Genomic DNA, 25,597 nt, shown 5'->3' on the forward strand with positions numbered 1-25,597 from the left:
ATAATGGACTCAGTTTCTGCTAGCTTGTCAAGGTCGTCAGCATAAGCTAGGGTATCGATGTTTGTACCATTAACGGTCACTCCTACATTGTTCTCAAGCAGGGGCAGTATGGCATGTAAAAAGAGCTTGAAAATTTATGGTGAAAGTATGCAACCTTGTAGCACGCCCAAAGTTGTAGCGAACTCTTCTGTTTGGCCTTCTGGGGTATGAACATAACTACGGTAATTGTCGTACTTATTTTTGTCTATTTTGACTGTATTTTCAGGAACGCCATAGTGGGCTAGCATATGCCAAAGTCCATTTCGCCATATTAGATCGAAGGCCTGCTTAAAGTCAATGAATAGTTGGAGGATTTCTTTGCCAGATTCAAGGTACCTTCCTGCGAGTTGCCTCACTACAAAGATCTGGTCGGTGGTAGACCGTCCAGGGCAAAAATCAGCCTGACAGTCGCTGATGATGTGGTCCGTTATGGGTCTGATTCGGTTTAGAAAGGTCGTTGTTATGACTTTAGCTGGATGACTTGTAAGGCTTATGGGCTAGTAATTCTCACAGTTGTTTTAAGGGACTTTCTTTTGGAGCGATAAAATTACTGCCTTCACCCATGCTTTTGGGAAATGACCTGTTGACCTCACGGCGACAGCCACTTTATGTAGTAGGTCTTCTAGCAGAGGAGACCCAACTTTAAGCAGCTCGGCAGGGATACCATCAGATCCTGGGGCTTTATTTTTTTTGAGACTGTGAATGGCCTCTTTTACTTCACTAAGTAAAGGTGGGGGGCTAGGGTCGCACTCCAACATGGGGTATCCTGATAGCACAGTTGGGTTGCAGGTAAGAAGCGGATTCAGTTTCTCTTCGAAGTGGCTTTTCCATCTGCCTTTAATAGCTTAGCTGTCACTGAGGAGCTTACCGCCCTTGTCTAGGACGCTAGCAGTGATGGTGGGTTTTTTCGTGGAGAGTTCTTTGACAGTTTTGTACATTCTGTGACTGTTTCCTGATTTGAAATCCTTTTCGCAGGACTCGCACTTCTCATGTATGTAATCTCTGAGGGCTGTCCGAATGTTTTTGTTTACCGTCCGCTGTATCCGCTTATACATGTCCCTACTTTCTCGGTCCAGCTTGTTGAAAACCTGTCACTTTTGGTCACAAAGATCTAGGATCTTATCTGTTATCCAGGGCTTCTCTGTTTTAGGTTTGTGGCCTAAGATTTCGTTAGTTGTATCTATGAGTGCTGTGTTCAGTTTCTCAACTAGGTCATCTAAGATGTCAAGGGTTATGGTCGACGGGAGTGGCTCAAGTACAGTACCAAGACTTTTTTCTAGCGGCTGCAGGAAAGTGGTGCGTTCTTTCAGTTTATCGGTGCGGAATCTTGGGATCGTATTTTTCTTTACGGGAAGGGTTTTGAGTCGGAGTTTTGCCCGATGTGCTCATTACATGGAAATGATCCGAATCGAAATCCCCTCCAGGCAAGGCGGTGGTATTTGTGACAGATGACTTCCACCGTTTTGAGATGAGGACATACTCGATCATATCTGTCGTCTTTCCATCTGGGGATATCCAAGTTGCCTTTCTTCTCTTTCTATGTTTGAACATTGAGCTCGTAACAAAGAGATCATTATCCATGCAGAACTCAAGTAGACGCTCGTCACGTGCGTTTCGCCTCCCAAGGCCAACTCTGCCTTAGACATCATTGTTAGGTTGTGTAGCTTCTCCGGCGATAGCATTGAAGTCACCCATTACTACGAGGAGATCTTTCTTTGGGACTTCATCAGTTAGAGACTGAAGTTGTTGATAGAAGGTGTCAACTTCTTCATCAGGTCTTGAGGAGTCGGGGGCGTACACTAGGATGACGGTAATGTTTTGTACTTTCGCTCGCAGCCGAATCATTATAAGGCGCTCTGAGACTAACTTTGTGGCAATGAGTGCGCGCTTCGCTTTGAGTGTCAAGAGAAAGCCAACGCCTTGTCAGTGTTTGCCATCAGATCTACCAGAGTACGAAAGTATGATGTCGCCGCATCGTTGTTCTCCTGAGCCAGGTAAGTGAGTTTCCGAGAGCCAATAACGTCCCAGCTGTACCTCTCGAGCTCTTTGACAATTAGCTCTAGTTTCCCTGTCTTTGCCAAAGTTCGCACATTCAAAGTCCCCAGGTAGAAGGGGGCTTTCTGGGTCAGAATAGGGGTTTCTCCTGGTAAAGCACTATCATCCTCAATGGGATTCGTCATCATCTGTCGAGTTCGCGTATCTTCGTCTGAAGTCGTCAGATCGTCGGCTCCCCCGTGCGCGGTAACATTATCATTATCATTTGCTATTATATCTTGCCTTTCGTCGATTACCCCGGACGCAATAGCACGGTTTCGTCTCTTTGTTTTCAACTGATCCTTAACATTTAAAAGAAGAGGGTTTCATGGCTATTTTAGGAGAGCGGCAAGCCACTCCTCTCTGTCCTTTGCAGGCGGTCGATTTCCTCCATCTTGAGAGTACTCCGCCCTCACAGCTTTCTGCTTGCTGACTATTTACCCATAGCCGGGACTAGGGTTTGACTCTGTCGGGACGTGTCCATGCGTCAGTGGGCCCAGCACAGAACCATAAAAGGGACCTTAGTTCCTCCTTAACTGTGTTTGGCCCCAGAGTTAGGGATCCCAGCTATCTTTAAGGACCCCCAGAAACTGGGTCCCCCCTTGTTCCGCATCTTTTTATTGGTTATTCGAAGGAATCCCCCATATCTGGAGGACTTTCCCCTATCCGCCACCTGGGGACGCGCCTGAGCTGCCTGGGAGCGGCAGTCACTGAGAAGGTAACTCAGGTAAAACAGAAACATAAATAAATAATAAAACATTGGAGCCAAATGGCCTTTACTATAGGGAACGTTATAGCGTTGCCTCTGATAATCTGCTGAAGGATTATAGCAGGACTGGACCCCAGAGTCATTATTATATTTTTCTTAAAATAATTATCTGAAGTATTTTATTAGGACTGTCAAAATGAAGTTTGAGATAAGAGCAAGGTTGGGTGAATATCAATTATGCCATTACTATTAGCAAAGTCCCCGCCCTGAATTAATTTTGCATTGCATTAATTAAGGTTGAAGGAACAGGTCGATTGAAATTTGAAAAGGATTCTAGCAAGATATTCAACTAAAAGTATGTTATTTCGATCTGCATTTTTAGTAAAGTATGTCTGTTTTCAAACAGTTTGTGACAACGAACTGTAAGTAAGGAGCCAGGCGGCTCAATAGTAACCAGACCTCTAAGAAACAGAGTCTTGATAACAATGGGTACATCAAAAGAATAAAATTTTGATTTTCATTCAGAGTATGTAAAATTCATCAAATATAATGTTACCCATCAAAAGTTACGAACCTGGGAAAATTTGCCCTATTTTGTAAAAAGGGGGAAAATTTTGGCAAGTTACACCCCCAAAATATCAAGTGATCTTAATGAAAATGACACCTTCAGATTCAGCATACCAGAGAACCCTTCTGTAGAGGCTTCAAGCTCCTATGTACAAAATGTGGAACTTTGTATTTTTTGCCGGAAGAAAGATCACGGATGCGTGTTTATTTGTTTTTTGTTTTTTTTTAGTTTGTTTGTTTTCCCCAGGGGTTATGGTGTCGAGCCAGTGATATTAGAAGGTCGAGAGAGGGCTCATTTTATCAGAAATCAAACGTTCTAGTGCCCGTGTTAAGTGACCAAAAATATTGGAGGTCAGCTAGAACCCCTCCCATGCTAATTTTTTAATCTAAGTTGCCTGATCAAAATTTTGAAGTAGCAATTTTTCAGGATAGTCGAAAAATTTAATAATTATTTCTTTGAAGATGACTTGACCCCCCACAATACCCGGGAGAAGGGCTGCAAGCTATGAACTTTGCCCGTTGTTTACTTATAGTATTGGTTATTGGGAATGGTACAGACATTTTTCAGGGAGGAGGGTTCTGGTAAAGGGGAGGGGGGTTACGTGGGATAATCTTTCTAAGTAGAAGTTTTTCGTGGGGGAAGGAAGTTTTACAGAGAGGGGAACCCGGATTTCCCAGCATTATTTAAAAAACGATCAGAAATTAAATTAAAAAAACAATTTTTTTTCAACTGAAAGTAAGGAGCAACATTAAAACTCAAAACGAACAAAAATTATTACGTATATTAGGGGTTCGTCTTTCCTCAATATCTTACTTCCCTAATACCTAAATACCTAGAACTTCTAAAAGAGCTTATTATTCTAATTAAATGGCCATTGTGATTCAGGATTCATTCTTAAATAGCTGGATCAAAAAATCAAACTTTAGCGCAAAAAGCGAGGTATTGATGAGATGCGACTCCCCTCATATACATAATAACTCCTGTTCGTTTTAAGTTTTAATGTTGCTCCTTACTTTCAGTTGAAAAAAGCTTGTTTTTTTTATTTAATCCTTTGCACGTTCGGGGGCACCAATTCACGAAATGACTGGCCAAAGAAATAAAATGAATTTTACACAACTAAATTTTGAAAATTACAGAAAAAGGTTTTTGCATTTCTGGGAGGGAATTTTACACGGGGGGGGGGATTTAAACCCTGATTCTAAAATTAGCTTCACAGAGCGAAGCTTGGCCCCTGGTATTAAAACTTAAAACTAGTAGAAATGAAGTCCTGAAATGATTCAAACTCAACACGGAGCCTAATCAACGAATAATAAGCTTTTTATTTTTTTTTTTTTTTTTTTTTTTTTATATATTATTATTGACAAACAGGGCAAAGAAGAAAGTGAGTGATTATTGCCGAAATTATGTTTTTTTTGTATACAAGATAAGCTGTTATATCTTGTGACTTTGTTTATACAAGTCTTACTTCAGACGTAAAAATTTTATTTTGGGTTCTGTTTTTTGTCGTTTGTAGAACCGCATGGCATTTATTTTCATGTGGTTTGTGTTTACAACCCATCCTCTGCACTTGCCAAAAATAAGCAGAAATATATTCAAATAATCCTAGACCAGAAATAAAAAGAAATACATTCAAATAACCCCATGCCTTCTTAAGACCAGAACATAATTTGAACTTTAGTGAAAAAAAAAAAATTGACCATGGATTGTCAGTTTAACATACATACTGATATTTATTCCTTAAAGTTATGATACTTTTTTATTTATTAAAGTTAAAAATTTTGAAAACATTTAAAATGTATTTTGTTTTCAGAAAAGTTCAAATTATGTTCTGGTCTTTATTCTTCACTTAGGCAGTGCTTTTGCGCTGCCTATGATCAACTAGTGTATCATTATTGATTCAGGGGTTAAAAGGATTTACTTCATAGAACTACACAGATTGCTTCAAAATTTGTGAAGTTTCAAAAATTGTTGGACTGCAAATTGAATTTTTGGAAAAATTTGTATATTAAGTTGAAATTTTCGATCAGCCTTAGTTTTACGGAAGAATTTTTAAGGGTCTTTTTACTAAAAAAATGGGATGGATGAGAAGAGAGATCAGTTTTCATGCTTAACCGGAAAGGTTCAGTTGTATCCTAGTATGTCAAAACGGCTTGTGATTATTTTATTCGGATATTTATGGATTAACAAGGTTTTTATTTCTGTTTTGTCCTGCTCTTTTTGCGACGTGAAGATTTCAAATTAAAAGCTGTCAAGCTTCCGTTTTCGTGAGAGATAGAGAGTCAACTATTTTTATAACACTGGTCTTGAAGCTTTTCTAAGCCTTTTGATTCCAGTATAAGGCTGACATTCCAGTTTAGAAACCTGAAATAAAAATATAGATATTTGAATATAGATAGAGATATAGATAGAAGATATAGATATAGATAGAAGAAGATATTTGGCAAATAGTGTTTGGTTTACGGAAAACCTGGTAATTAGTGGTACTGAGGTTGTTGACTGAAATCTAAGGATAATTTTTCACAATGTTGAAATGATACTCATGCAAATATTTTAAGGCTGTGTAAGCGGAGGGTCTAAAAGGGGACCCTTGACCTCGCTTCACTCAAACACTTTTCCAACGCCTCCCACTGTAAACTTTGCAAATAAAGGCAAATTGTACTCTTTTGCCTCATGGATCATTCCAAAATTATTCAGGGAATGATCCTAATTGATTAAATGTTGATCCTTAAAAATTGTTAAGATCGTATTTTCGCTGTTCTAAATAAAAAAAAACTATATAATTCACAAATATTGTTTGATTTTTAGTGAAGTTACTATTTGAGGGTTTTGAGCTTGTTGATTACAAATCTGGGGCTAATATTCGAATTTAGAACTAAAAAAACCAGAGACGATTTAGTGCACATTTCATGACTTGAGTTCGATGCCATCAAGGTTGGTATTTAAGGAGATTGTTGATTGCAAATCTGAAAGACTATTTAAATATAGTAGGAAAAAATAAAATATTAAATTCCTATTTCACCAACAGAGTTTAGTTTCACCAAACTTTGTATGTAATCGATTTTTAGGCTTTAAATCTGACATTGTACGGCTACACTGGCCAAGATTATTTTTATTATTAATTTGAATTAACTGCTATAATTAATGAAGTATAGTAGCCAAAATTACTATCATTCCGGCATTATTTGGTATAAAACGAACACCCTTTCCCCCATAGGGGCAATATTCTGTCGATGAAAAATTCAGAGATACTCAATCAGTTTGAAACTGTCATAAATTTTTAAATTAATATGAGAGCCAATCATTACTGTCCTACGGTGGCACGTTCCTTTTTAAACATATTTGTAGGCCATACGAAATGAATAGTTATTATAGACAATTATTTGTAAGCTTCATATGACTGAGTTGATTCATTTGACACTTCGTGTACACATTTAAAAAGATTACATAGTCGCATACAAACTGTTAAGGGGACTTTGCAGTAGGAAGGGTGGGGGTCAGTTTGTATTTATTAGGGAGGAAAAGAGGTGCATTACTTATAAAGTTTTAGACTAAGTGTAGTTTTAGACAAACCCTCAATGAATGCGCTGGGGTTTGGCAATTCATCCTTGAACCTTTTTTCGTTTGAAGGAATATATTGGGACAAGTGTTCTTTTTGGATGCCGATGGGGTGGTGGCCTTCCTCTTATTATTGGAGGTTTTTTTTCGCAAAATGGTAGATTGCTTTTATTTTTACTATTAGAGAGGGAGGATGGGATTGGGCATCATCAAAGAGTCAGATTTTTCAAAAGAATTATCTTTCTTTGTAAAAATTAAAAATTCACAGCCTGAACATCCTTTTTGGCATTTTAGACCCCTTCCCAACCTCGTGAAATTTGTCAGATGTAAGGCAGAAACCGTAAAGGACAACGATTGTTAGCACTGTACTTTTTTCGGGGATAATTATATCGGTCCAGTGGTTAGAGAAAATCGAGAGAGGGTGCAGTCAAACGAAATTCTTCGAATGCTGGTGTTCGATTTAAGAAGTGAAAAAGATTTTGTCTCGACAAATTAATAACTTCTCTCTTATGATCCGTAGTACGCAATTCACGCCCAAATTTTTCCATAATTTCGTAAAGTCAAAATGAGGACATGGCCGTTCTGTTTAAGGTTTTTTAAAAACTTCATACCTGCTAATTTCTATTATGCCATTCTCATGCGGTCCTGTGCTTTGTTCTTAATCCCTTTATTGTGTAAAATATTATTTACTTATTATAGATAGTTGAAAAACGTAGAGAAAGTAAGTTTAAAAAAAAACAACAGAATTTTCACGTGAAATCAAACAGAGACGTTGAAACTTAAATGAACAAACGATGATCGGATAATCGTATATTGTTCTAAACATAATGGGGTACTTCCCCATGATATCATGGGCGTAGGCAGCATTAGGCCGTATATGGTCTCTGAGGGGGCGCAGTCGTTAGTGTGACGGAGTTTTATCAACTGCGTTTTCCAAACCATCTGCTTTTTAAGCCATATCTAATTTAAATTTGAAGATCTGGGGGGGGGAGCTGCCCCCCTCCCCTCCCTACGCCCATGCATGATATTTATGCTAAAAAAATAATTAAGTAAGTACCAGCTGAGAAATGAGTTTCTAGGACTGAAGAACGAATTGCTTTACCTTTAACATATCCTTAATCACCTTCGTAGAACACTGAGGGACTCCCACACTAGAGCAACAATTGTTTTTTTTTAACTTGCTGCACCTTGATGTCTTTTTTCTGTGTTTTCCTTCTGATATAATATAATATAGGTAACTTAACATATCCTTAATCACCTTCGTAGAACACTGAGGGACTCCCACACTAGAGCAACAATTTTTTTTTTTTTAACTTGCAGCACCTTGATGTCTTTTTTCTGTGTTTTCCTTCTGATATGATATAATATAGGTAACTCCCGCATGAGCTTTTACTCTTTTTTTTCTAAGAACTTAATAAGATCATATTTTTCATTTCTTCTTAAGGAGCAGAGTCATAAATCTTACCGCCCCCTTTGTGTCTTGACATTTCGATGGAACTATTGGCTCCACCAGCTAGAACCATGGGGATATCATTTGGTGAATATCCTCCTTCACGCAGGGGTCACGTGTCTTTTTTTCCGGTTAGTATCAGCTATTGCTTCTTTTTATAGGGTAACCATCTTCTTTACAGGCAGTGGCGAATCCAGGGGGCCCGAGGGGGGCACGCGCCCCCTAACATTGTCCTTAGTAGTGTAATTTACTTAATTAACGCAAGTTTGCGTTTAACTTTGCGTTTTTAATTAACGCGAGTTGCGTTAATTAACCTTGCTCCTAACGCAATTTTATTGGATCAACCTATTTTGCCCCCCCCCCGCCCCCTAAAAAAATCCCGGATCCGCCACTGTTCACAAGGAGTATTAGTGTAAGTTATTGTAGTCGTGGATCTTCCCAGGGGAAACGGGGAGTTTCTAATTTTGGTACTTGTGTTTACCAGGAAATGTATTATATATGTGTTTTTTTTGTGGTGAACTGAATTAGGAATTAGTGAGCTCTTTGCTTAATAGGTTAAATTTTTCAAAAAATTTATGGTAGCGAACTGTAAGTAAAGTTCAATCTGTATCAAAAGTAATCGAAATTCTAAAAACGAGTGTATTCTTTCTAACACCACACATAATGTTTGGCAAAAAGAAAAAAATATGATTATAAAAATAAATGAGAAAACAGGGGCAATATCAGCCAGTGGACAAAAAAGAAGTGAAAAAAGACCAAAGCTGATACTTCGGCAAGGCAAGGAAATATTCGTCTAAAAACGAATATTTTATAATAATAAATATATCGAACTTTCCTTTTCGTGATGATTTCAAGTATATAAAATTTATTGAAATTGGAATTGCGATAAAAAGTTAAGAGCCAAAAACAATTTGTATGATTGCACGACAAGGGCGACACAGCCCGTAAAAGACCTGCGATGTCAATTTCTCAGAAAAAAAATTGTATATTTTTCTGAGAAATTGCCTGCTTTATCCGTCTGATGAGATGATTAACAGGATACAAGACCCGGGGTTCGGTTCCGCTGCCGCAAGACTGGGCGACAGGCTTGCTATCTGTCTCTGTAAAAAAGACTCAGCGATAGAAACGTCGACACTTTTGGAGGATCTGTATCCCTTTGATCGCATCATTTATTCCAAAACAGATACACAGTCCATTTAATATAACCGCCTATTATATGCAACGTAAATGCATTATCACCAATTTTTATACAGTGTTAAATTATTGCATTCATCTTACACGGGGAAAGGGGAAGCGAGGTTTGTAGGTCTATTTGTATGGGGTGTGGCGTGTGGGGTTCACAACCTTCCAGTGTATTTTCAGAGCCAAATTTTAATCTTTCATGAGAGGTCGTTTCAATCAATTTGGAGAGGAGATTTGACCCCTGGCATCCGGTCATTTGGAAAAATATATTTGAACTGAGCAAATGATAAAGCCCTAAGGGAAGAATGTCTCTCTTATTGTTGAAATAATTTGAAATGATTTTAGTGTGAAAAATTGTATTTGCATGATTCTATTTATGTTGATAAGGTTTTCTTTAGATAATATTTCGTTTTTTGTAATGGTTCGCTGTTGTTTTTTTTTATTATCATTAATTGAAAAAAATGTTTTCCAATGAAAAGGGTTTTTACAAGGAAAATAAAGAGCCATACTAAAACTTAAAAAGAGCAGAAATAAAGTTATTTAATAAGACGAATTTGAAACGAACAGAAATTATTATGAATGTATAAATGAAACCTAAAAGAAACATAAATTAAAATGAATAATAAATAAAATTGAAGCTTTAAGTACTAAGGACAGTAAAAATGAAATCTGATTCTTTAAATCGGTTAAGTTTTAAGTTATATCACCATACATGTGTTAAAAAAAAAAACAGGAAAACCCGGGAACTCACTTTTTAGTGAAAAAGACCTTTACATACGGCTATGCAATTTCAAGACTTAGCAGGTGCCAAGTTTGAAAATGAGAAACGTTTGTGGAAAATCAGCAGAAAATGGGCGAAAAAAATCATTTCCAGGGAAAATTTTCTTTTCAAGTTGTTTTGTGCATTGGCATCCCCATCGCCCAGGTGCTTAAACATGTAAAGTTTCAGGCCGATTGGAAAAAAAATTGGCCCCCTTTTGGGTCCATATTTGGGATACCCAGAGCCCCAAACTAAAGTTATTTTCTTGCATTCTATTCCTTGGGACCTATGGTTTTATGTCTCAAGCCGTTCAGAGATAAAAAAAAATATTTTGTTGCCGTTTATCGGGCCCTATTTTCGGGAAAACAGTAATTTCGTTAACTTTCCTTCTGCGTTGGAGTCGGCTTAGCCCAAGGACTTAAGGACAGAAGCTTCTAATCAATCCGAAAAAGTTTGCTTGTTCTCTTTTGACCTGTTTTAGGCCCCCCCCAATTTTTTTGTGAATTAGGTTCCTCTTGCCCAAAAGCTTACGGTGGCAAGTTTCAAACTGTTTGGTTTGAAACGAGATGAATAGTTTTTTTGGCCCATTTCTGGGCTCCATGATACCCCGCCTCCCCCCAAGAAACGAAAGATCCGCTTGGCCTGGAGAACGATCCTTGAAGGTTTCGAGCCAATCCTACACCTCTAATCAAAGAAGCTCCCTCTTTCTACTATAATACCTTTTTGTAAACAATTTTAGCCTAATTTACCATCTCTGCCCCAGGGGCTTTGGGTGTCATATACCCGAAGGCATACTTGTTGGATCATTTGACTGTTCTGAAGAAACTGACTATCTCAAAAGTTGATCCGATATAATGGAGGATCTAGGGGACCAGATAGTAAAAAAAAGGAACAGGAAGGGAGTTGATCGCCGTCAAAGCATTTTTAATCAAAAAGGTACTAGAACTTTCGAGAGAGAGAGATTTATTCTAAACAAACAAACAATTTAACATAAGTTTAACGGTCACCCCAAGAAGTAAAAACTTGTCCAAGGGGGTGGCAAAAATACACTAACATAACAAAAAATAAAAAAACGAAAAAAAAATAAACTATCTATATCACAGTCCCCAAACAGCACCACAAGCCTTACTCCTTAACATTTTCATTAAATTTACTATCATATTCATAATCATCACCCTCAGGAGCCATAAATATTTACCAATATCATTATTAAAAAAAAAAAGAAAAAAAAAGAAGAAAAAAACACTAAAATTCATACTTACTAAAAAGCATCCCTTTAATTACTATCTTAAAAGAAGAAATATCACCTATATTTTTTTATATTTTGATCAAGATGGTTCCAACTTCTGATCCCCCTGTGAAGCAAAGAAAACATCTATCGGGCCGAAACAACCAGCGGAATATTAATCTCTACAGATGACCTAGTATCATAATCATGGACGGAAGATCTCAGGTTTGCCAAGCTATCAAAACACGGGAGGTTTATACCCTTCTGAATCCTAAAAAAGAATAGAAGTATATACGACTCCCGTAATCCGGAAGCTGGCAGTATCTTTACACGCTCATACGCGTTTCGTACCGAATCCCGGGGATGTAGGCCATCTAACAGCCTAACATCGTTGTTTTGTAAAACTCATATTGGCCGAACAATAGAAGGAAATGTTCCAAGCCAAACGCTACTACAATACAATATATATCATGGATGGATAAGGGAATAATAAAGAAGGCGCATAACAAAAGGAGGAAAAAAATGCTTAAGTATTCTCATTATACCCAGGTTACGAGACACAGTTTTCTGATTGTATACAAGTTATCTCTACAAACTGGTACCGGTTACTAAGGAAGCTCCGTATAAGGTCAAGAGCTTTACCTCGGATTCCATAGACCTCGCATTTTTCCAGGAGTAGGCCATGGTCAACTGTATCAAAAGCCTTCTGTAGGTCAAGAAACACTGCACCAACCTTAAATCCTTCATCTAAAGCTATGTTAATTATACTAGTAAAAAATACCACTGCATCCTCTGTTTTCCTATCTTTTCTGACACCAAACTGATTATTATTCAACAAATTAAACGTCTCAAAAAAATAGGTCAATCAATTACTGAAAAAATTTTCAACAAGATGAGAAATAACTGGCAAGACTGATATTGGGTTATAATTACCCAAATCATTTCTATCACCACCTTTATAAACCGGTGTCACTTTTGCTTTTTTTAAACAATCTGGAAACATTCCTTGACGGAAGCAATCATTAATCAGTGATGTCAAAACACCAGATATACAAGGGAAAATGCATTTTAGAATTTTTAGGCTCACTAGGTCACTACCGGACGAACTATTTTTCATACTATAGATGATATCCCTTAACTCATCTAATGTAATCATCATTAGATTTAGTGATACATTTGCAGTAGATGGTAGAGAAGATCCAAAGGGTGGGTCTTGTGGAGAGGAGGAAATGATCTCGGCTATTTGTAGGCATATTGAACAAAAATTATTTAGAAACTCATTACATATCCCAGTACCATCTGTAATTATAACCTCATTAACAGTCACTTCAGTTGGTAGAATATTAGACCGCTGACCTATAATATTACGGATTATTTTCCAATTCTTCAACGGGTTACCTTTAACATCCTTAAATTTCATACTAAAATATTTTTGTTTAGCCTCACGGAGGAGATTATTCAAACCATTACGAAAAGCTCGGTATCGCTCTTTATTCTCCTCCGTAGGTTTTAAAGCTTATGACTTAAACAGTCTATCTCTTACATTTATTTTTCGAAGAAGGTCATGCGTTATCCATGGCTTCCTCCCATAATCTTTTCTACCTTTCGAATTCTTCCCTGCTTCCACTTCCTTAACCATTTCTAAAAGCTTACTATAAAAGAGTGAAAATTTAGTATTTACATCACTCTCATTTCCAAACAGACATACCCAATCAATATGATCCATATTATTTTTTAGTTTCAATAGGGCACTATGATCAAAAACTACAACTCTTTTACTCCGTTCAGGAGTTTCTCGCTTAGGGATGATACCTCAAAGTCTGCAAAAACACCAAAGTGGTCAGATTCCACATTTACAAGAACTCCTGGCGATCTAAAAGGTGCATTGGAAAAAATTTAATCCAAAAGCTTTGAAGTCCTAGAAGCTCTAGTTGGGATGTTAATCGTTGGGAACAGACCATAAGACATACACAAATTTATTAACTGAGAAGTCACTAAAGACTCCATATCCAGCATGTTAATATTGAAGTCACCTTGAACGTAACAAGGGTTATTACTAATTTGTACTCTTGCCAGCTGTTCATGAAAATTCTCAAAAAATTCTTGAATAGAACCAGAAGGAGGCCTGTATACAATTACTAAATATGTATCACCATTATTCAATTTACCTTGTAATACTAGTGTTTCAAACACCATTTCTTTATATTCACTTAGATCGTCTCGGACTCTCGCACGGAGATCTTCACGAACATAAGCCGCAAGACCCCCGTGTTGACCTAACTCCCGGTTCCAAGTAAACAAAGTATATCCAGGTATATCTAAAAGAGCAGAATTGTGGTCCCTCAACCAGGTCTCCGTCAAAGCAAGCACATGGAAAAGATTAAGTTTAGCTAAATTCGCTAAAAAATCAAATGTCGTATTTAGGCCCTGACAATTCAAATGAAAAATCCCAAATCTTCCGATCCACCATGCCGACACTCAACATCCTGAATATCATTGCTAAAAACAAATTTAGAATCCTCAGGGGGGTTCAAAGCTGGAACCACAAAGTCCAAATTTCTATTAATACATTCATTAAAATAATTATAAAAATTTACCTTCTTATTTTCCAAATCAGTTATACTGCGAACCACCAGGGGTAGAACAAGATCTCTAACCACTGTCTATTAAAAATCCAAATGGCCTGTGGTGACGAATAGGGCATGTACCAATCACAATTAAAGATAATCTCTCAATTCTCACAACAAAAATGAAACAAAAATAATCAAAAGAAAAAATGAAAAACAAACACAAAAAGAAATAAGGTATAAATTCTAAATAAAGGCAAGCGAAGAAAACAATTATTATTAATCACCAAAGAGCACAATACAATCACACACGAGGGTATCCAATCTACACTCTACCTAACAGCCAATTAAAATTACTTAACTTTACATCACAAACTATAAAAACAAATATAATTTTTTCTTGATTAACTACATACAAGCAAAACATTCACTTCTGCTTTCCAAATCGTCCTCTTTGACTACGCTCTCCATAGGCATGGCTAATAACCGGTCTAACAAGTTCAGTAATTACATCATTGTGAAAATACTTAGCGATCGATCCGTCAGGGCGTTTGAATTGAACACAAGGTGGGAAAGATTTAGAAACCCATGCATCAAAACCTGCATCTCGTAACTGGGCTCGCTTATTAAATAAAATTTTTCTAGCCCGACGTAACTCAGGGGTAGCATCATCATCACTAAGAAACAATTCCTTGAATGGGCCAATATTCTTATTCTTTAGCTTTTTTGCACTGCGTAATAGACCAATTTTTGTTTCCTTGTCACTCAGTTCAACTTTGAAAATTTTGGCATCCTTCTTGCACTGAATAACTTTGAATGGTGGTACTGTAGACTGTTCTAAACCCACTTTAACAATATCCTGGAAGAAAGCAACAGCAAAATTTTAACTTTTGCAACCTATATTCCCAACAATTATGTTTTTTCCCCCCTGTTTAATTTCCAGTTTAATAATCCTATCCAACATATCCAAATCTGCATCACCCTGGGCCTTAGCTTCATCAACAACAACTGATAATTGTGATTTCAAGGATGAGTTCTCATTTGTTAGAACTTTGATTCTACTATCATGAAAAGCAATTTGAGAACACTGGTCTGACTGTGTCACCTCTAATTTGGAAACACGATTGTCTAGTGTTTTTTACTCATTATTCATCATGCCAAGTTTTCTATTATTTTCGTGGACAGCTTCAAGTACTTCCTTAAAATTCTGTGATAAAGTTTCCACGGTAATTTGGGTGATACAACTTCCGGTACTAGTAGCTGTAGAATTCAACGGGTTTTCTGAGTCCTCAGCGGGACGATTACGATCAAATAAGATCAATTATTTATTTACCCACTCTGATCTTAACGCGCTGTTCGCTTTGGCCGTTAATTACTGGCACGGCTTAAAATGTAACCAGGACAGGTAGGACTCAATAATGGATAAATATCAAACTTGGGTGATAAAAACGGCAACAGGGGAATATGGGCTTCGAAAATCCGTGAAGTAATCCAACTCCGCCACCAAACACTGATAACAAGCACCCTCGTGTGAACTATGCTTTCACTCGGGAAAGAACATAATGATAATTCTAAACATTAAACGATACTTACTCGCAAGGGGGGTATTTGACTACCCCCGAAAATCCAAAAAAAGTACTGTTTTATAATCCTTTATATTCCAAGTTTTATAATCCAAACGTTGCGCAATTATAATCCTTTTTTTCACTCAGTTTCCAATTGAATGAGCCCCCTCGAACTGGGCGGGAGAAAAATACATTGAAAGTAGATGACTCTGTACTTTAGACATTGCTAGAGCGTTGCCTAAAGTGCCTAACGTTAGTCGGAATGACTGCCCCAAGAAAATTGTCATAGAAGTTTAGCTAAAAATGAGTTTGATTAGTGTTTTGCCCCTCATCCTCCCGGTGTGTTCCACAACCCCCTAAGGTTGTCAACTGCACCTTTCTATGAACACATAATTTTTGGGATATAGTAAAACACCAATATAGAACCATAGTTGAGAATATAGAACAAAAAACATAGTTTGTTACACCTTAATCCTACTCCTTTAAGTTCCGTTTTTTTATGTTTTTCTTTCCTTTTTTTTCATACAAACTTCTCTTTAAACTTATATATTTATATGTAGTTCTAAGTATTTCTATTGTAAATAATAATAATAATAATAAAAAAAATTAATGAGTATTTATTTCAGGATGTGCTCACTATTTATGAAACCGACGACATCATTTGTAGCGGCTCTGTTATTTGCTGTGCACCCAATTCACACTGAGGCGGTAAGTACTTGATATGCTATAAAAAAGGCGCTAAAACACACGGAGAGGGGGGGGGGACAAGCGGTGGATGTTTTGTCGTTACTTTTAGCCTTACTCAAAAATCACATGCTTGTTAATGCTGGACTTACTCCTGCTGCTATTATACTCTTAAACAAACTTCAGACAAATTTCCTCTTAATTCTAGTGTTATTATGAATATGTGGCACTAAAAATTCGAAAGAAAGTAGTTAAATATGTTTTTCTGTTTTCAATGGAAATTTGAGGTCAAAAGGACAAATACCACATTGGCAACCCTGTTTGTATGTGCAATGTAATAGCAGGAGTAACCAATATAAAGTGTCCTATTCTTGGCTTTTCCTATTCTTGTTAAGCCACTTAGTCCTTTATTTCTTACTCCGACATCCCAGTCTTGACAAAACTACATGTTTCAAATTTAGACTACATTCATTTTTTATTGGAGAAAGGAAGAAATGTGTCTTAACGTGAATGGTATATTGCACTAACCACAATAATGTTACCTGCGTAGAATTATCAGTGCACGGTTTTGAGTAACCCAATATGCTACTTCAGCAAAACCTACTAGGTAGGCTCTTTGCAAGGTGGTTTGATATCTGTGTTGATAGAATAGGCATTCTACATAATGTTTTGAATTTACTTAAAGTAAATTTTTATTTGCGAATATATAAAGCAATAGTATATCTTCAAGCTCTGTCCAAACGTCTGACTCTATTAGAATAGACCTCCAAATCTCTTGTTTTTACTTTCCTCTTTTTTTTACCTTTACTTTCCAGATTTTTAACATTTTTTTTACTTTCCAAATCTCTTAATTTTCATTCCTCGACTTTTGGAGCATTTGGCAGATTGTGATATTTGAGTTGAGTCAATTAGCTACTAACTATTTTGTAATCCCCTCAGTTGTATCAGGAGTATTTTGACGTGGAAATCATGTTGGTATTTTAGAAATATATACTTTTCCCCTACTCTTGCGCGGTTTTTCATAACACATGTCAGAATTGAGGCGGCGAGAGTCATTGTAAACTTGCTCATAGCAAGTTCATTCATCCTGAAGCCCTGAAGCCTCTGCGATGTAATATTTTTTCAGAAAGCTTCTTCCCGGGATCAGGTGGAGTGATGAACGTTTGAATTCCATTGCAACAGAGAAAGTTAGGGTCAAGTATGGTTTTGAAATGTGGGTACTTTGAAAGATATAGGAAGACTATCTTAAGCGTTAAACTACTGTTAAACATTTTCCAGAGCTATTGTCTATGAATAGTTTTAGATACTCGTTTGACTGACTTACTATATGTCTAACAATTACCTGTACGAAAAATTTAGTTCTATCCCACTTTCTAGGAATATAATGAAAGAACGGCGGAAATGGTTAGTACACGTTTTGCGGATGAAGTGATTACCAAAGATTGTTCTTTTGGCCCTCCATCTGGGGCTAAGCGAAAATCAGGTCTTCTTCAAATGGGAGGAGAGCTTATAAGAAAGGATTTAAAGAAAATTGAAACTTCATGCGAAGGGGTTCAGGGTGAAGCTGTGGTCATGTTGGGGTACACTGGGAATGTGTGCAGCTGTGTTGGTCTCAGGTTACTTTGTTTTAGTGTGATGTTTTAGTAGCAGTAGTACTAAAACTGTTCTCCTAACGTCACTGGCAAGCTCTTTTGAAGTGTTTATTGACGGTTTTATATAGAGAAAAATAATCGCAGGACGATTTGCATATCATCAAGCTATTGCTGCAACAGCCTAATAAAAGCTTGAGAGATTCCAGGGAAGTAAAAAGTACATCTCATTCGTTTACGAGGGTATGTAGTAGGTAATCTTTATTTGACTATAGTTCAGGAAAACAGATACAGTGTTTGCAGTTGCTGTTTAAATTTAAACTTTAACCACATAGCATGTAAGAAGTAATCTTTGAGAACCACATCCTGGCAGCTTAATGGACGGGGAAAAAGTTGCCAATTGAATTTATCTACCAATTCTTTCCTTAACTTTTTGCGGCCGAATAAATCTTTCATTGTGATGAATATGTGGTTGTACCATCTTTATTCATGAACGCCTTTGCTAATAATCTTAAGTCTAATAGCTTAAAATGTATTATTCTTACGGCAGGATATACATCAGTTTTTTTAGCCATCTGCTGTTGTTTAGCTCACAATACTTTTGGTTTGTATTGATCTTCAGAAATGTGTGTCATAATGAACTTTTGTGTTGGAAATTTGTCACAGCATGAGTCGTTCATGGACTAGTGTACGAGTCAAAAAAATAACTTTTCTACAGTTCCTATGCTTCACTTGAACTTTCACCGTACGTTCATTGCGTTGAACCTAGGAACTTTCAAAACGATCCTTTTTTTTAGTTCTGGGATAGGTGTCTTTTGTCATGGTAAAGTTGGGTTTGGTTTGGGGTATTTTTATAAACTACCTAGACTTTTATGCAGGAGATAGTTTATAATGTCATTCATAAGCAGCACATTGCGCTACCTAAGTAAAGAGCGATGTGGGCACAATGTATTATTATTATTATTATTTTTTTTTTTTTTTTGGTTTTAGACCAAGGCACTTCATCGAAGGAGTTGTCGTAGAAACTTCAAAAATGGCTCATTCGATCCCTTTTTGGGGGGCAACTAGCCTCCCTTCCACGCCCACCATTTTCCCAAACATATTAAATCAAAATTTTGAGATAAGCCATTTTTATCAACGTAGTTGAGAGGTCTGGTAATTACGTATTTGAGGATGACCCCCCCACCCTCCTACAATCCTTGGGGCAAGGCTTGTAAGTTATGCCCTGGGGGTATATAAAGTTCATAAAGAAAGGGTAATCGTGTAAACTTTGGAAAGGGCTTATTGGATTGCTAAACAGAAGTTTTAGTGCCCTTTTTGAGATTCAGTGATGGGAGGGTGGATCCCCCCCCCCCCCCCCCACCGCGTATTTTCCTGAAATGCATCTGATAGAAATTTTAGATGGCTATTTGTTGTCGTAGAAACTTCGAAAAAGGCTCATTCGATTGGAAATTGAAAGGGCTAGTGCCCTTTTTGATAGTCAAAAGTGATTGGAAGGCAACTAACCCCTCTCCCACGCCCACCATTTTCCAAACAGATCCAACCAAAATTTTGAGATATCCATTTTGAGCAAAAATAAAGTCAAATAATCTTCCAACCGTAAAACTACCACAAATCACTATCAATAAATAAATAAACTCAAAACGAACAGAAATTACAATAAAAAGCCGAGTCAAACTCAAAATGACCAAAAATTATCGTGAGTAGGGCTGATAACCCCCATGCCTTCTCAAGACCAGGACACAATTTGCGCTTCACTAAAAACAAAAGACGTTTCAGGTGTTTTCACCTTCCTCACTTTCTTAAATAAAAAATTATTAAAACTTTAAGGAATAAATATCAGTATTATGTCAAATAAACTGACAACCCATGATCATTTGTTTTTTTCTTGTTGTTGTTTTTTTTACTATTGTTGTTGACTATTTTTCATAAAATCATAAACATACTGTAATAAATGATAGACATAGTTATACAGAAAAAGTGCCAGTGGTCGGTTTTCGTAGTGGTATACAACAACCTATGCTTGATTTTTGTTTTGCGTCCGCTCTGTTTGGTCACAAAGAAAAAAAAATCCATTTATTTGAATTCAAGCAAAATCAAAATTAAGACTTATTTACTTACTACGGTTACTTTCTTATAAAACTTGAAAAGTTATCGTTTCATGTTATTACTGTTGAAAACACATGCCTATTTAATCCGCTTAGCAATAACTGAAATATTATCCACTGCAAAACTCGTTATGAGAGTCGAAGTTTGATCTTTGAAAATCCGAGATATTGAATTCGAGTCTTTCATGAACTGGTCGCCACCCTTGATATGTAACCAGATTTAACAGAATGCAAGTCAATACCATGGCGACCTGAAAGCTAAATTGCCTTATTAATTGAAAACTCATTAATATATATATATATATATATATATATATATATATATATATATATATATATATATATATATATATATATATATATATATATATATATATATATATATATATATATATATATATATATATATATATATATATATATAAACTAAAAAAAAGAGCATTGCTTCATGATAAGCTTAGATGAAACATAAAAAATTGTTTTTGTTTCAAGAACATGAGAATAAAATACCCAAAAAGTCGTAAGATAATTTTGCTCTCAAGTTAACCTTTTGCAAATAATGGAATAGGATAAATTTGTAGAACGACAAACCCATTTTTGATGTCTTTGTTTTTAACTTGATTGCAGCTAATTTTAGGTTTCAGCTAATTTAAAAGGTATTAAAGGTATAAAATAGGTTGAAATATAACAGAGCGTTATTCTAAGAGGGCACTACGTATAAACCATCAAGTATGTTGCTAATTGTTTTGTTTGTTGATTGAATGAGTATTTGCTTTGCAACAAAGGATCGTACTGAGTCCCAATATAGTCCATTGGAAAAAGCGGAAAAATTTTGCTAAATGCCAATCTTATTTCCAGAATTTCTGTTTTAACGGAATAAGTCAATTTGGCTCTCTGGTCTCAATTTTCAGCTACTTAAATGTCTAATACGATACGCAAAAAAACTTGTCGCTCTATTGCTTTCCCTTGCTGCATTACCGTAACTTTATGCGTCTCATTCAAGTAAATAAAGATCCTAGATATTGGTGGGATGCAAGTGGTTACACTCTTAAGAGCTGCTCCTTTTAATATTTTCTTCCAACATTTGATGAAACGCTTCAGGATTTTATTCCTTTTTTTCTTCCCTATTGATCTGTTACTAGCTGTTCAGAAGCAGACTTTTTATTCACTTATGCAATCTAAATAAAGCTCTTTTTGCGCTCTTTTCGCGTTTTTTTCTTTTTTTTCGGTGTTGTGCTGTGTTATTGTTCTATTATTGGTATTACCTCTTATTGTATTTTCTTTACCTTTTTTCCTTTCCCTTAAGTAATTACTGTTTGAATAGTAGCATACATTTTATCCATTTGTTTACCAAGAAAGCCTCCCCGTTCATTTTCACCAAGTATAAGCTTTCTTTTGTATTACTTTTTAGACTTTCATCTCTTTGGGATGTCTAATCAGAAAGCTATTCAGCGTGGTGCTTTCGGCGGAAGGGCTGAGCAATGCTTTCTTTTCTAAAGCTCCTTTATTTCCTTAAAAAATATTGAGCTGCTTAGTATTCAGGCAGAAAGTGACTTCTTTTTCATGCATCTTTATTTTCTATTGAAGCTATCTTTTGTTTTTGTGTTCTCTGTGAGCTTGAAATTGACTATAAATTTCTTCAGGAAACAACTTATTATGATTCAGTAATAAAGAGACTAAAACTATATCTTTCTCATCGTTGATTTTTCTGTTTTGAAGCTCAATTTTTTGCCTAATTTGCTAATTTATAGTTTGGCATAGATTTACAGGCATATAGTTTGTAGTTTATAGTTATAGTTATAGATTTATAGTTTGGCATAGATTTACAATCCACAGGTCCTTGTGACTCTGGAAATTCGGTTGGAAGATATCCGTTGCAGGAAACACAGAAAGAGCACCAAAATTTTAAAATATGTTTTAGTATCAAGCAACTGTAAATTAAATTGAGTGTATCACGAAAGATGCGTTCTTTTTTCTTTTTTTAATCTCGGTATTCTAGTAACTTTCGTTTGCATCAGGAAATTATTTTAGCTTGATTTAAGGTCTCTAAGAGTAGAATTAATGTCTGTTTTATATTATTATTTTTTAAATCTCCTTTCTCAAAAGCCGTAGATTTACGACGATCTCCTTTTTTATTTTCTTATAATGAAAATAACACAATGTTGAACACTGATTCTCAACAGGTTACTACTGTGAAGCTTATTGCTAATTAAAAAAAAACAAGTTTTTTTTAACTTAAAGTAAGGAGTGATATTAAAACATTAAACGAACAGAAATTATTCCTTATATGAAAGGGGCTGTCCCCTCCTCAACGCCTCGCTCTTTACGCTAAAGTTTTCTGTTGTTTAAAAAAAATAGAGTTGTGAGAAAGATTCAAACTTTAGCGTAAAGAGCGAGACGTTGAGGAGAGGACAGCCCCTTTCGTATACGGAATAATAGTAGGGAGTATCTATTGAATTTGCTCGGTGCCATAGCAATTTCCATGTTATTTGCTTGGCTTATGTTCCTTCCATGCTATTCTATGTCCCTTCCATTGTTATTCTATGGGAACCTCTACACGTGATTAAACACGTCATGAAACTACGTTCTATTTGCTCATGCCCCGTTGGTACCATTCCAAACGAGCGGGGATTCCCCTCCTGTTCCTAAACATTGCAAAAAAGATAGCAGTATGAACGGGGACTCCCCCACACTAATTTGTTTCAACTCCAAGTTTTTCAACCAGAGTGTTTTTTTTTCGAGCTGACACCTGTTTTTTAGGCAGCCAATCAGAGAACTGCTTACATATGATTTTCCCTTTGCATAACAATTCGTCATTGAAATTTCGTATAAAATGTTCATGCACTACAATTTAATTTCCATTATGTTTTAACATATCGAACATCGTACACTGAATTTTATTAACTTTGAAAACAATGGATTCGTCAATTGTCAATGTGAGTACAGCTTATTAAATTTTTAATTTATTTTCAGAAAAAAGCATTTACCAGTAAATTCAAATTTCAGGGGGACTTAGCCCCCCTCCCCTCCAACAATACAAAACCTTAAAATATAATGAGCATATTCGATAGAAAACGCTAAGTATGCTTTTTTCTATTATGTAATTAAAATCTCTCCTCCACTACAATGTTTACAAGTTTTAATTGTTTTGAAAAACAGTTCTTTTTCGTTCAAAAAATGTCCTTTTTCCAATCGTGCGTTTAAAATGTGCTGTCATAAAACCATTTGTGTTTAACCTGTTACCAAAGAGGGGATATCAATGTGTTTAACAATGTATCAATTCTAACACGGTTTTTCTTTACTTGGTACCCGTTAAAAACGAAATTTTTGTGTTAAATAAGTGATTCTTGTATCTTTTAAAAGAGCTTTACGGGGTTTGAGAGAGACTCTGTTCCCTGATTCTGTGTGGTTAGAGGGGGATTCTTTGTGCAGACTAATTTTCTCTTCTGTAAAAAAAAAATAAAAAAAAGGGAATTGTTTTTTCCATGCTAAATTCTGCCTTCTTTTTAAGGAAGAGGATTCCTACAATTACCTCCACTAGGTATGTTAAGATTCAAGCTAATTCTTGTAGGCTACCTTTTAAAATAGCTTTACGGGGTCTGAGGGGGTCGTTTTATTCTGTGTGTTTTTTTTTGTTTGTTTTTTTGTTTACTTGGTGGTCATTCAAAAAGCGAGGTTTTTTTTTAAATAAGTAATTCTTGTACCTTTTAAAATAGCTTTACGGGGTTTGAGAGACTCTGAAAACAACTTCAACCGTGGCCCGCCCCCCGCGATCAGAAATTAAATTATAAAAAAAGTTTCTTCAACTGAAAATAAGGAGCAACGTCAAAACTTAAAAACGGACAGAAAATAGAGGCTGTTTCCAAAAGATTTTAGGATTCATTAACTTTAGTGTTGCCAGTCAAAAGCTAAGGGTTTTGAGAAAAATGCTTCATTATCGAAAAAATGAAGAAACACCTTCCAAAATTCGACAGGACTGGGATTTGTCTTGAGGGGGGAATTATTCCATAGAAAAGATAGAGAGTATGTTTAAGTTAAAACAACTGCAAACGTGCCCAGCCCCCCGCGATCAGAAATTGAATTATAAAAAAAAGTTTCTTCAAATGAAAGTAAGGAGCAACATCAAAACTTAAAAACGGACAGAAAAGAGAGGCTGTTTCCAAAAGATTTAGGATTCATTAACTTTAGTGTTGCCAGTCAAAAGCTATGGGTTTGAAAAAATTGTCTGATTATCGAAAAATGAAGAAACACCTTCCAAAAGTCGACAGGAATGAGATTGTCTTGAGGGGGGAATTTTCCATAGAAGAGGTGGAGGGTATTTTTACATGAAAACAACTTCAACCGTGCCCAGCCCTCCGCGATCAGAAATTAAATTATAAAAAAAGTTTCTTCAACTGAAAGTAAGGAGCAACGTCAAAAATTAAAAACGGACAGAAAATAGAGGTTGTTTCCAAAAGATTTAGGATTCATTAACTTTAGTGCTGCCAGTCAAAAGCTATGGGTTTGAAAAAATTGTCTGATTATCGAAAAATGAAGAAACACCTTCCAAAAGTCGACAGGAATGGGATTGTCTTGAGGGGAGAATTTTCCATAGAAGAGGTGGAGGGTATTTTTACGTGAAAACAACTTCAACCGTGCCCAGCCCCCTGCGATCAGAAATTAAATTATAAAAAAAAGTTTCTTCAATTGAAAGTAAGGAGCAACATCAAAACAGAAAAACGGACAGAAAATAGAGGCTGTTTCCAAAAGATATAGGATTCATTAACTTTAGCGCTGCCAGTCAAAAGCTATGGGTTTGAAAAAATTGTCTGATTATCGAAAAATGAAGAAACACCTTCCAAAAGTTGACTGGAATGTGATTGTCTTGAGGGGGGAATTAGTTTTAACAAGAAGCCTTCCAAAAGTCGACAGGAATGGGATTGTCTTGAGGGGGGAATTTTCCATAGAAGAGGTGGAGGTTATTTTTACTTCAAAAAAACTTCAACCGTGCCCCGCCCCACTCTATCATAAATTAAATTATAAAAAAAAAGTTTCTTCAACTGAAAGTAAGGAGCAACATCAAAACTTAAAAACGGACAGAAAATAGGGACTGTTTCCAAAAGATTTAGGATTCATTAACTTTAGTGCTGTCAGTCAATAGCTATGGGTTTGAGAAAATTGTCTGAGTATCGAATAATAAAGGAATATCTTCCAACATTCAACAGGTGTGGGTCTAACTTGTGAAGGGGAATTTATGAGGTATAGGTGTAGGGTATTTTTACAGGAAAAAGCCGTAAGCTGGACCCAGCGTTCCATGAGCCGAAATTAAATTATAAAAAAAGTTTCTTCAACTGAATGTAAGGAGCAACGTCAAAACTTAAAAACGGACAGAAAATAGAGGTTGTTTCCAAAAGATTTAGGATTCATTAACTTTAGTGTTGCCAGTCAAAAGCTATGGGTTTTGAGAAAATTGTCTGATTATCAAAAAATAAAGAAACACCTTCCAAACGTCAACAAGACTGGGATTGTCTCGAGGGGGGGGATTTTATATAGAAGAGGTGATAGGTATTTTTACATGAA

The 25,597-nt window shown here is 36.2% G+C and overlaps 1 protein-coding gene across 2 annotated transcripts in view; it reads left to right on the forward strand.

The window, feature by feature from the left end:
- Tmtc3 (Transmembrane O-mannosyltransferase targeting cadherins 3) overlaps nucleotides 1-25,597 on the forward strand; it is a 586,368-nt gene that overhangs the window by 238,096 nt on the left and 322,675 nt on the right. For both annotated transcript variants that reach the window (XM_089099383.1, XM_089099384.1), the window contains exons 3-4: nucleotides 8,350-8,486; nucleotides 16,284-16,365. In XM_089099383.1, coding sequence (XP_088955509.1) covers nucleotides 8,350-8,486; nucleotides 16,284-16,365 — 219 coding nt within the window. The remainder of the gene's footprint in view (nucleotides 1-8,349; nucleotides 8,487-16,283; nucleotides 16,366-25,597) is intronic.

This window comes from Artemia sp. Qi Xiang Cuo, chromosome 13 (genome assembly GCF_049724085.1).
Source record: "Artemia sp. Qi Xiang Cuo chromosome 13, ASM4972408v1, whole genome shotgun sequence".
Taxonomy (NCBI): domain Eukaryota; kingdom Metazoa; phylum Arthropoda; class Branchiopoda; order Anostraca; family Artemiidae; genus Artemia; species Artemia sp. Qi Xiang Cuo.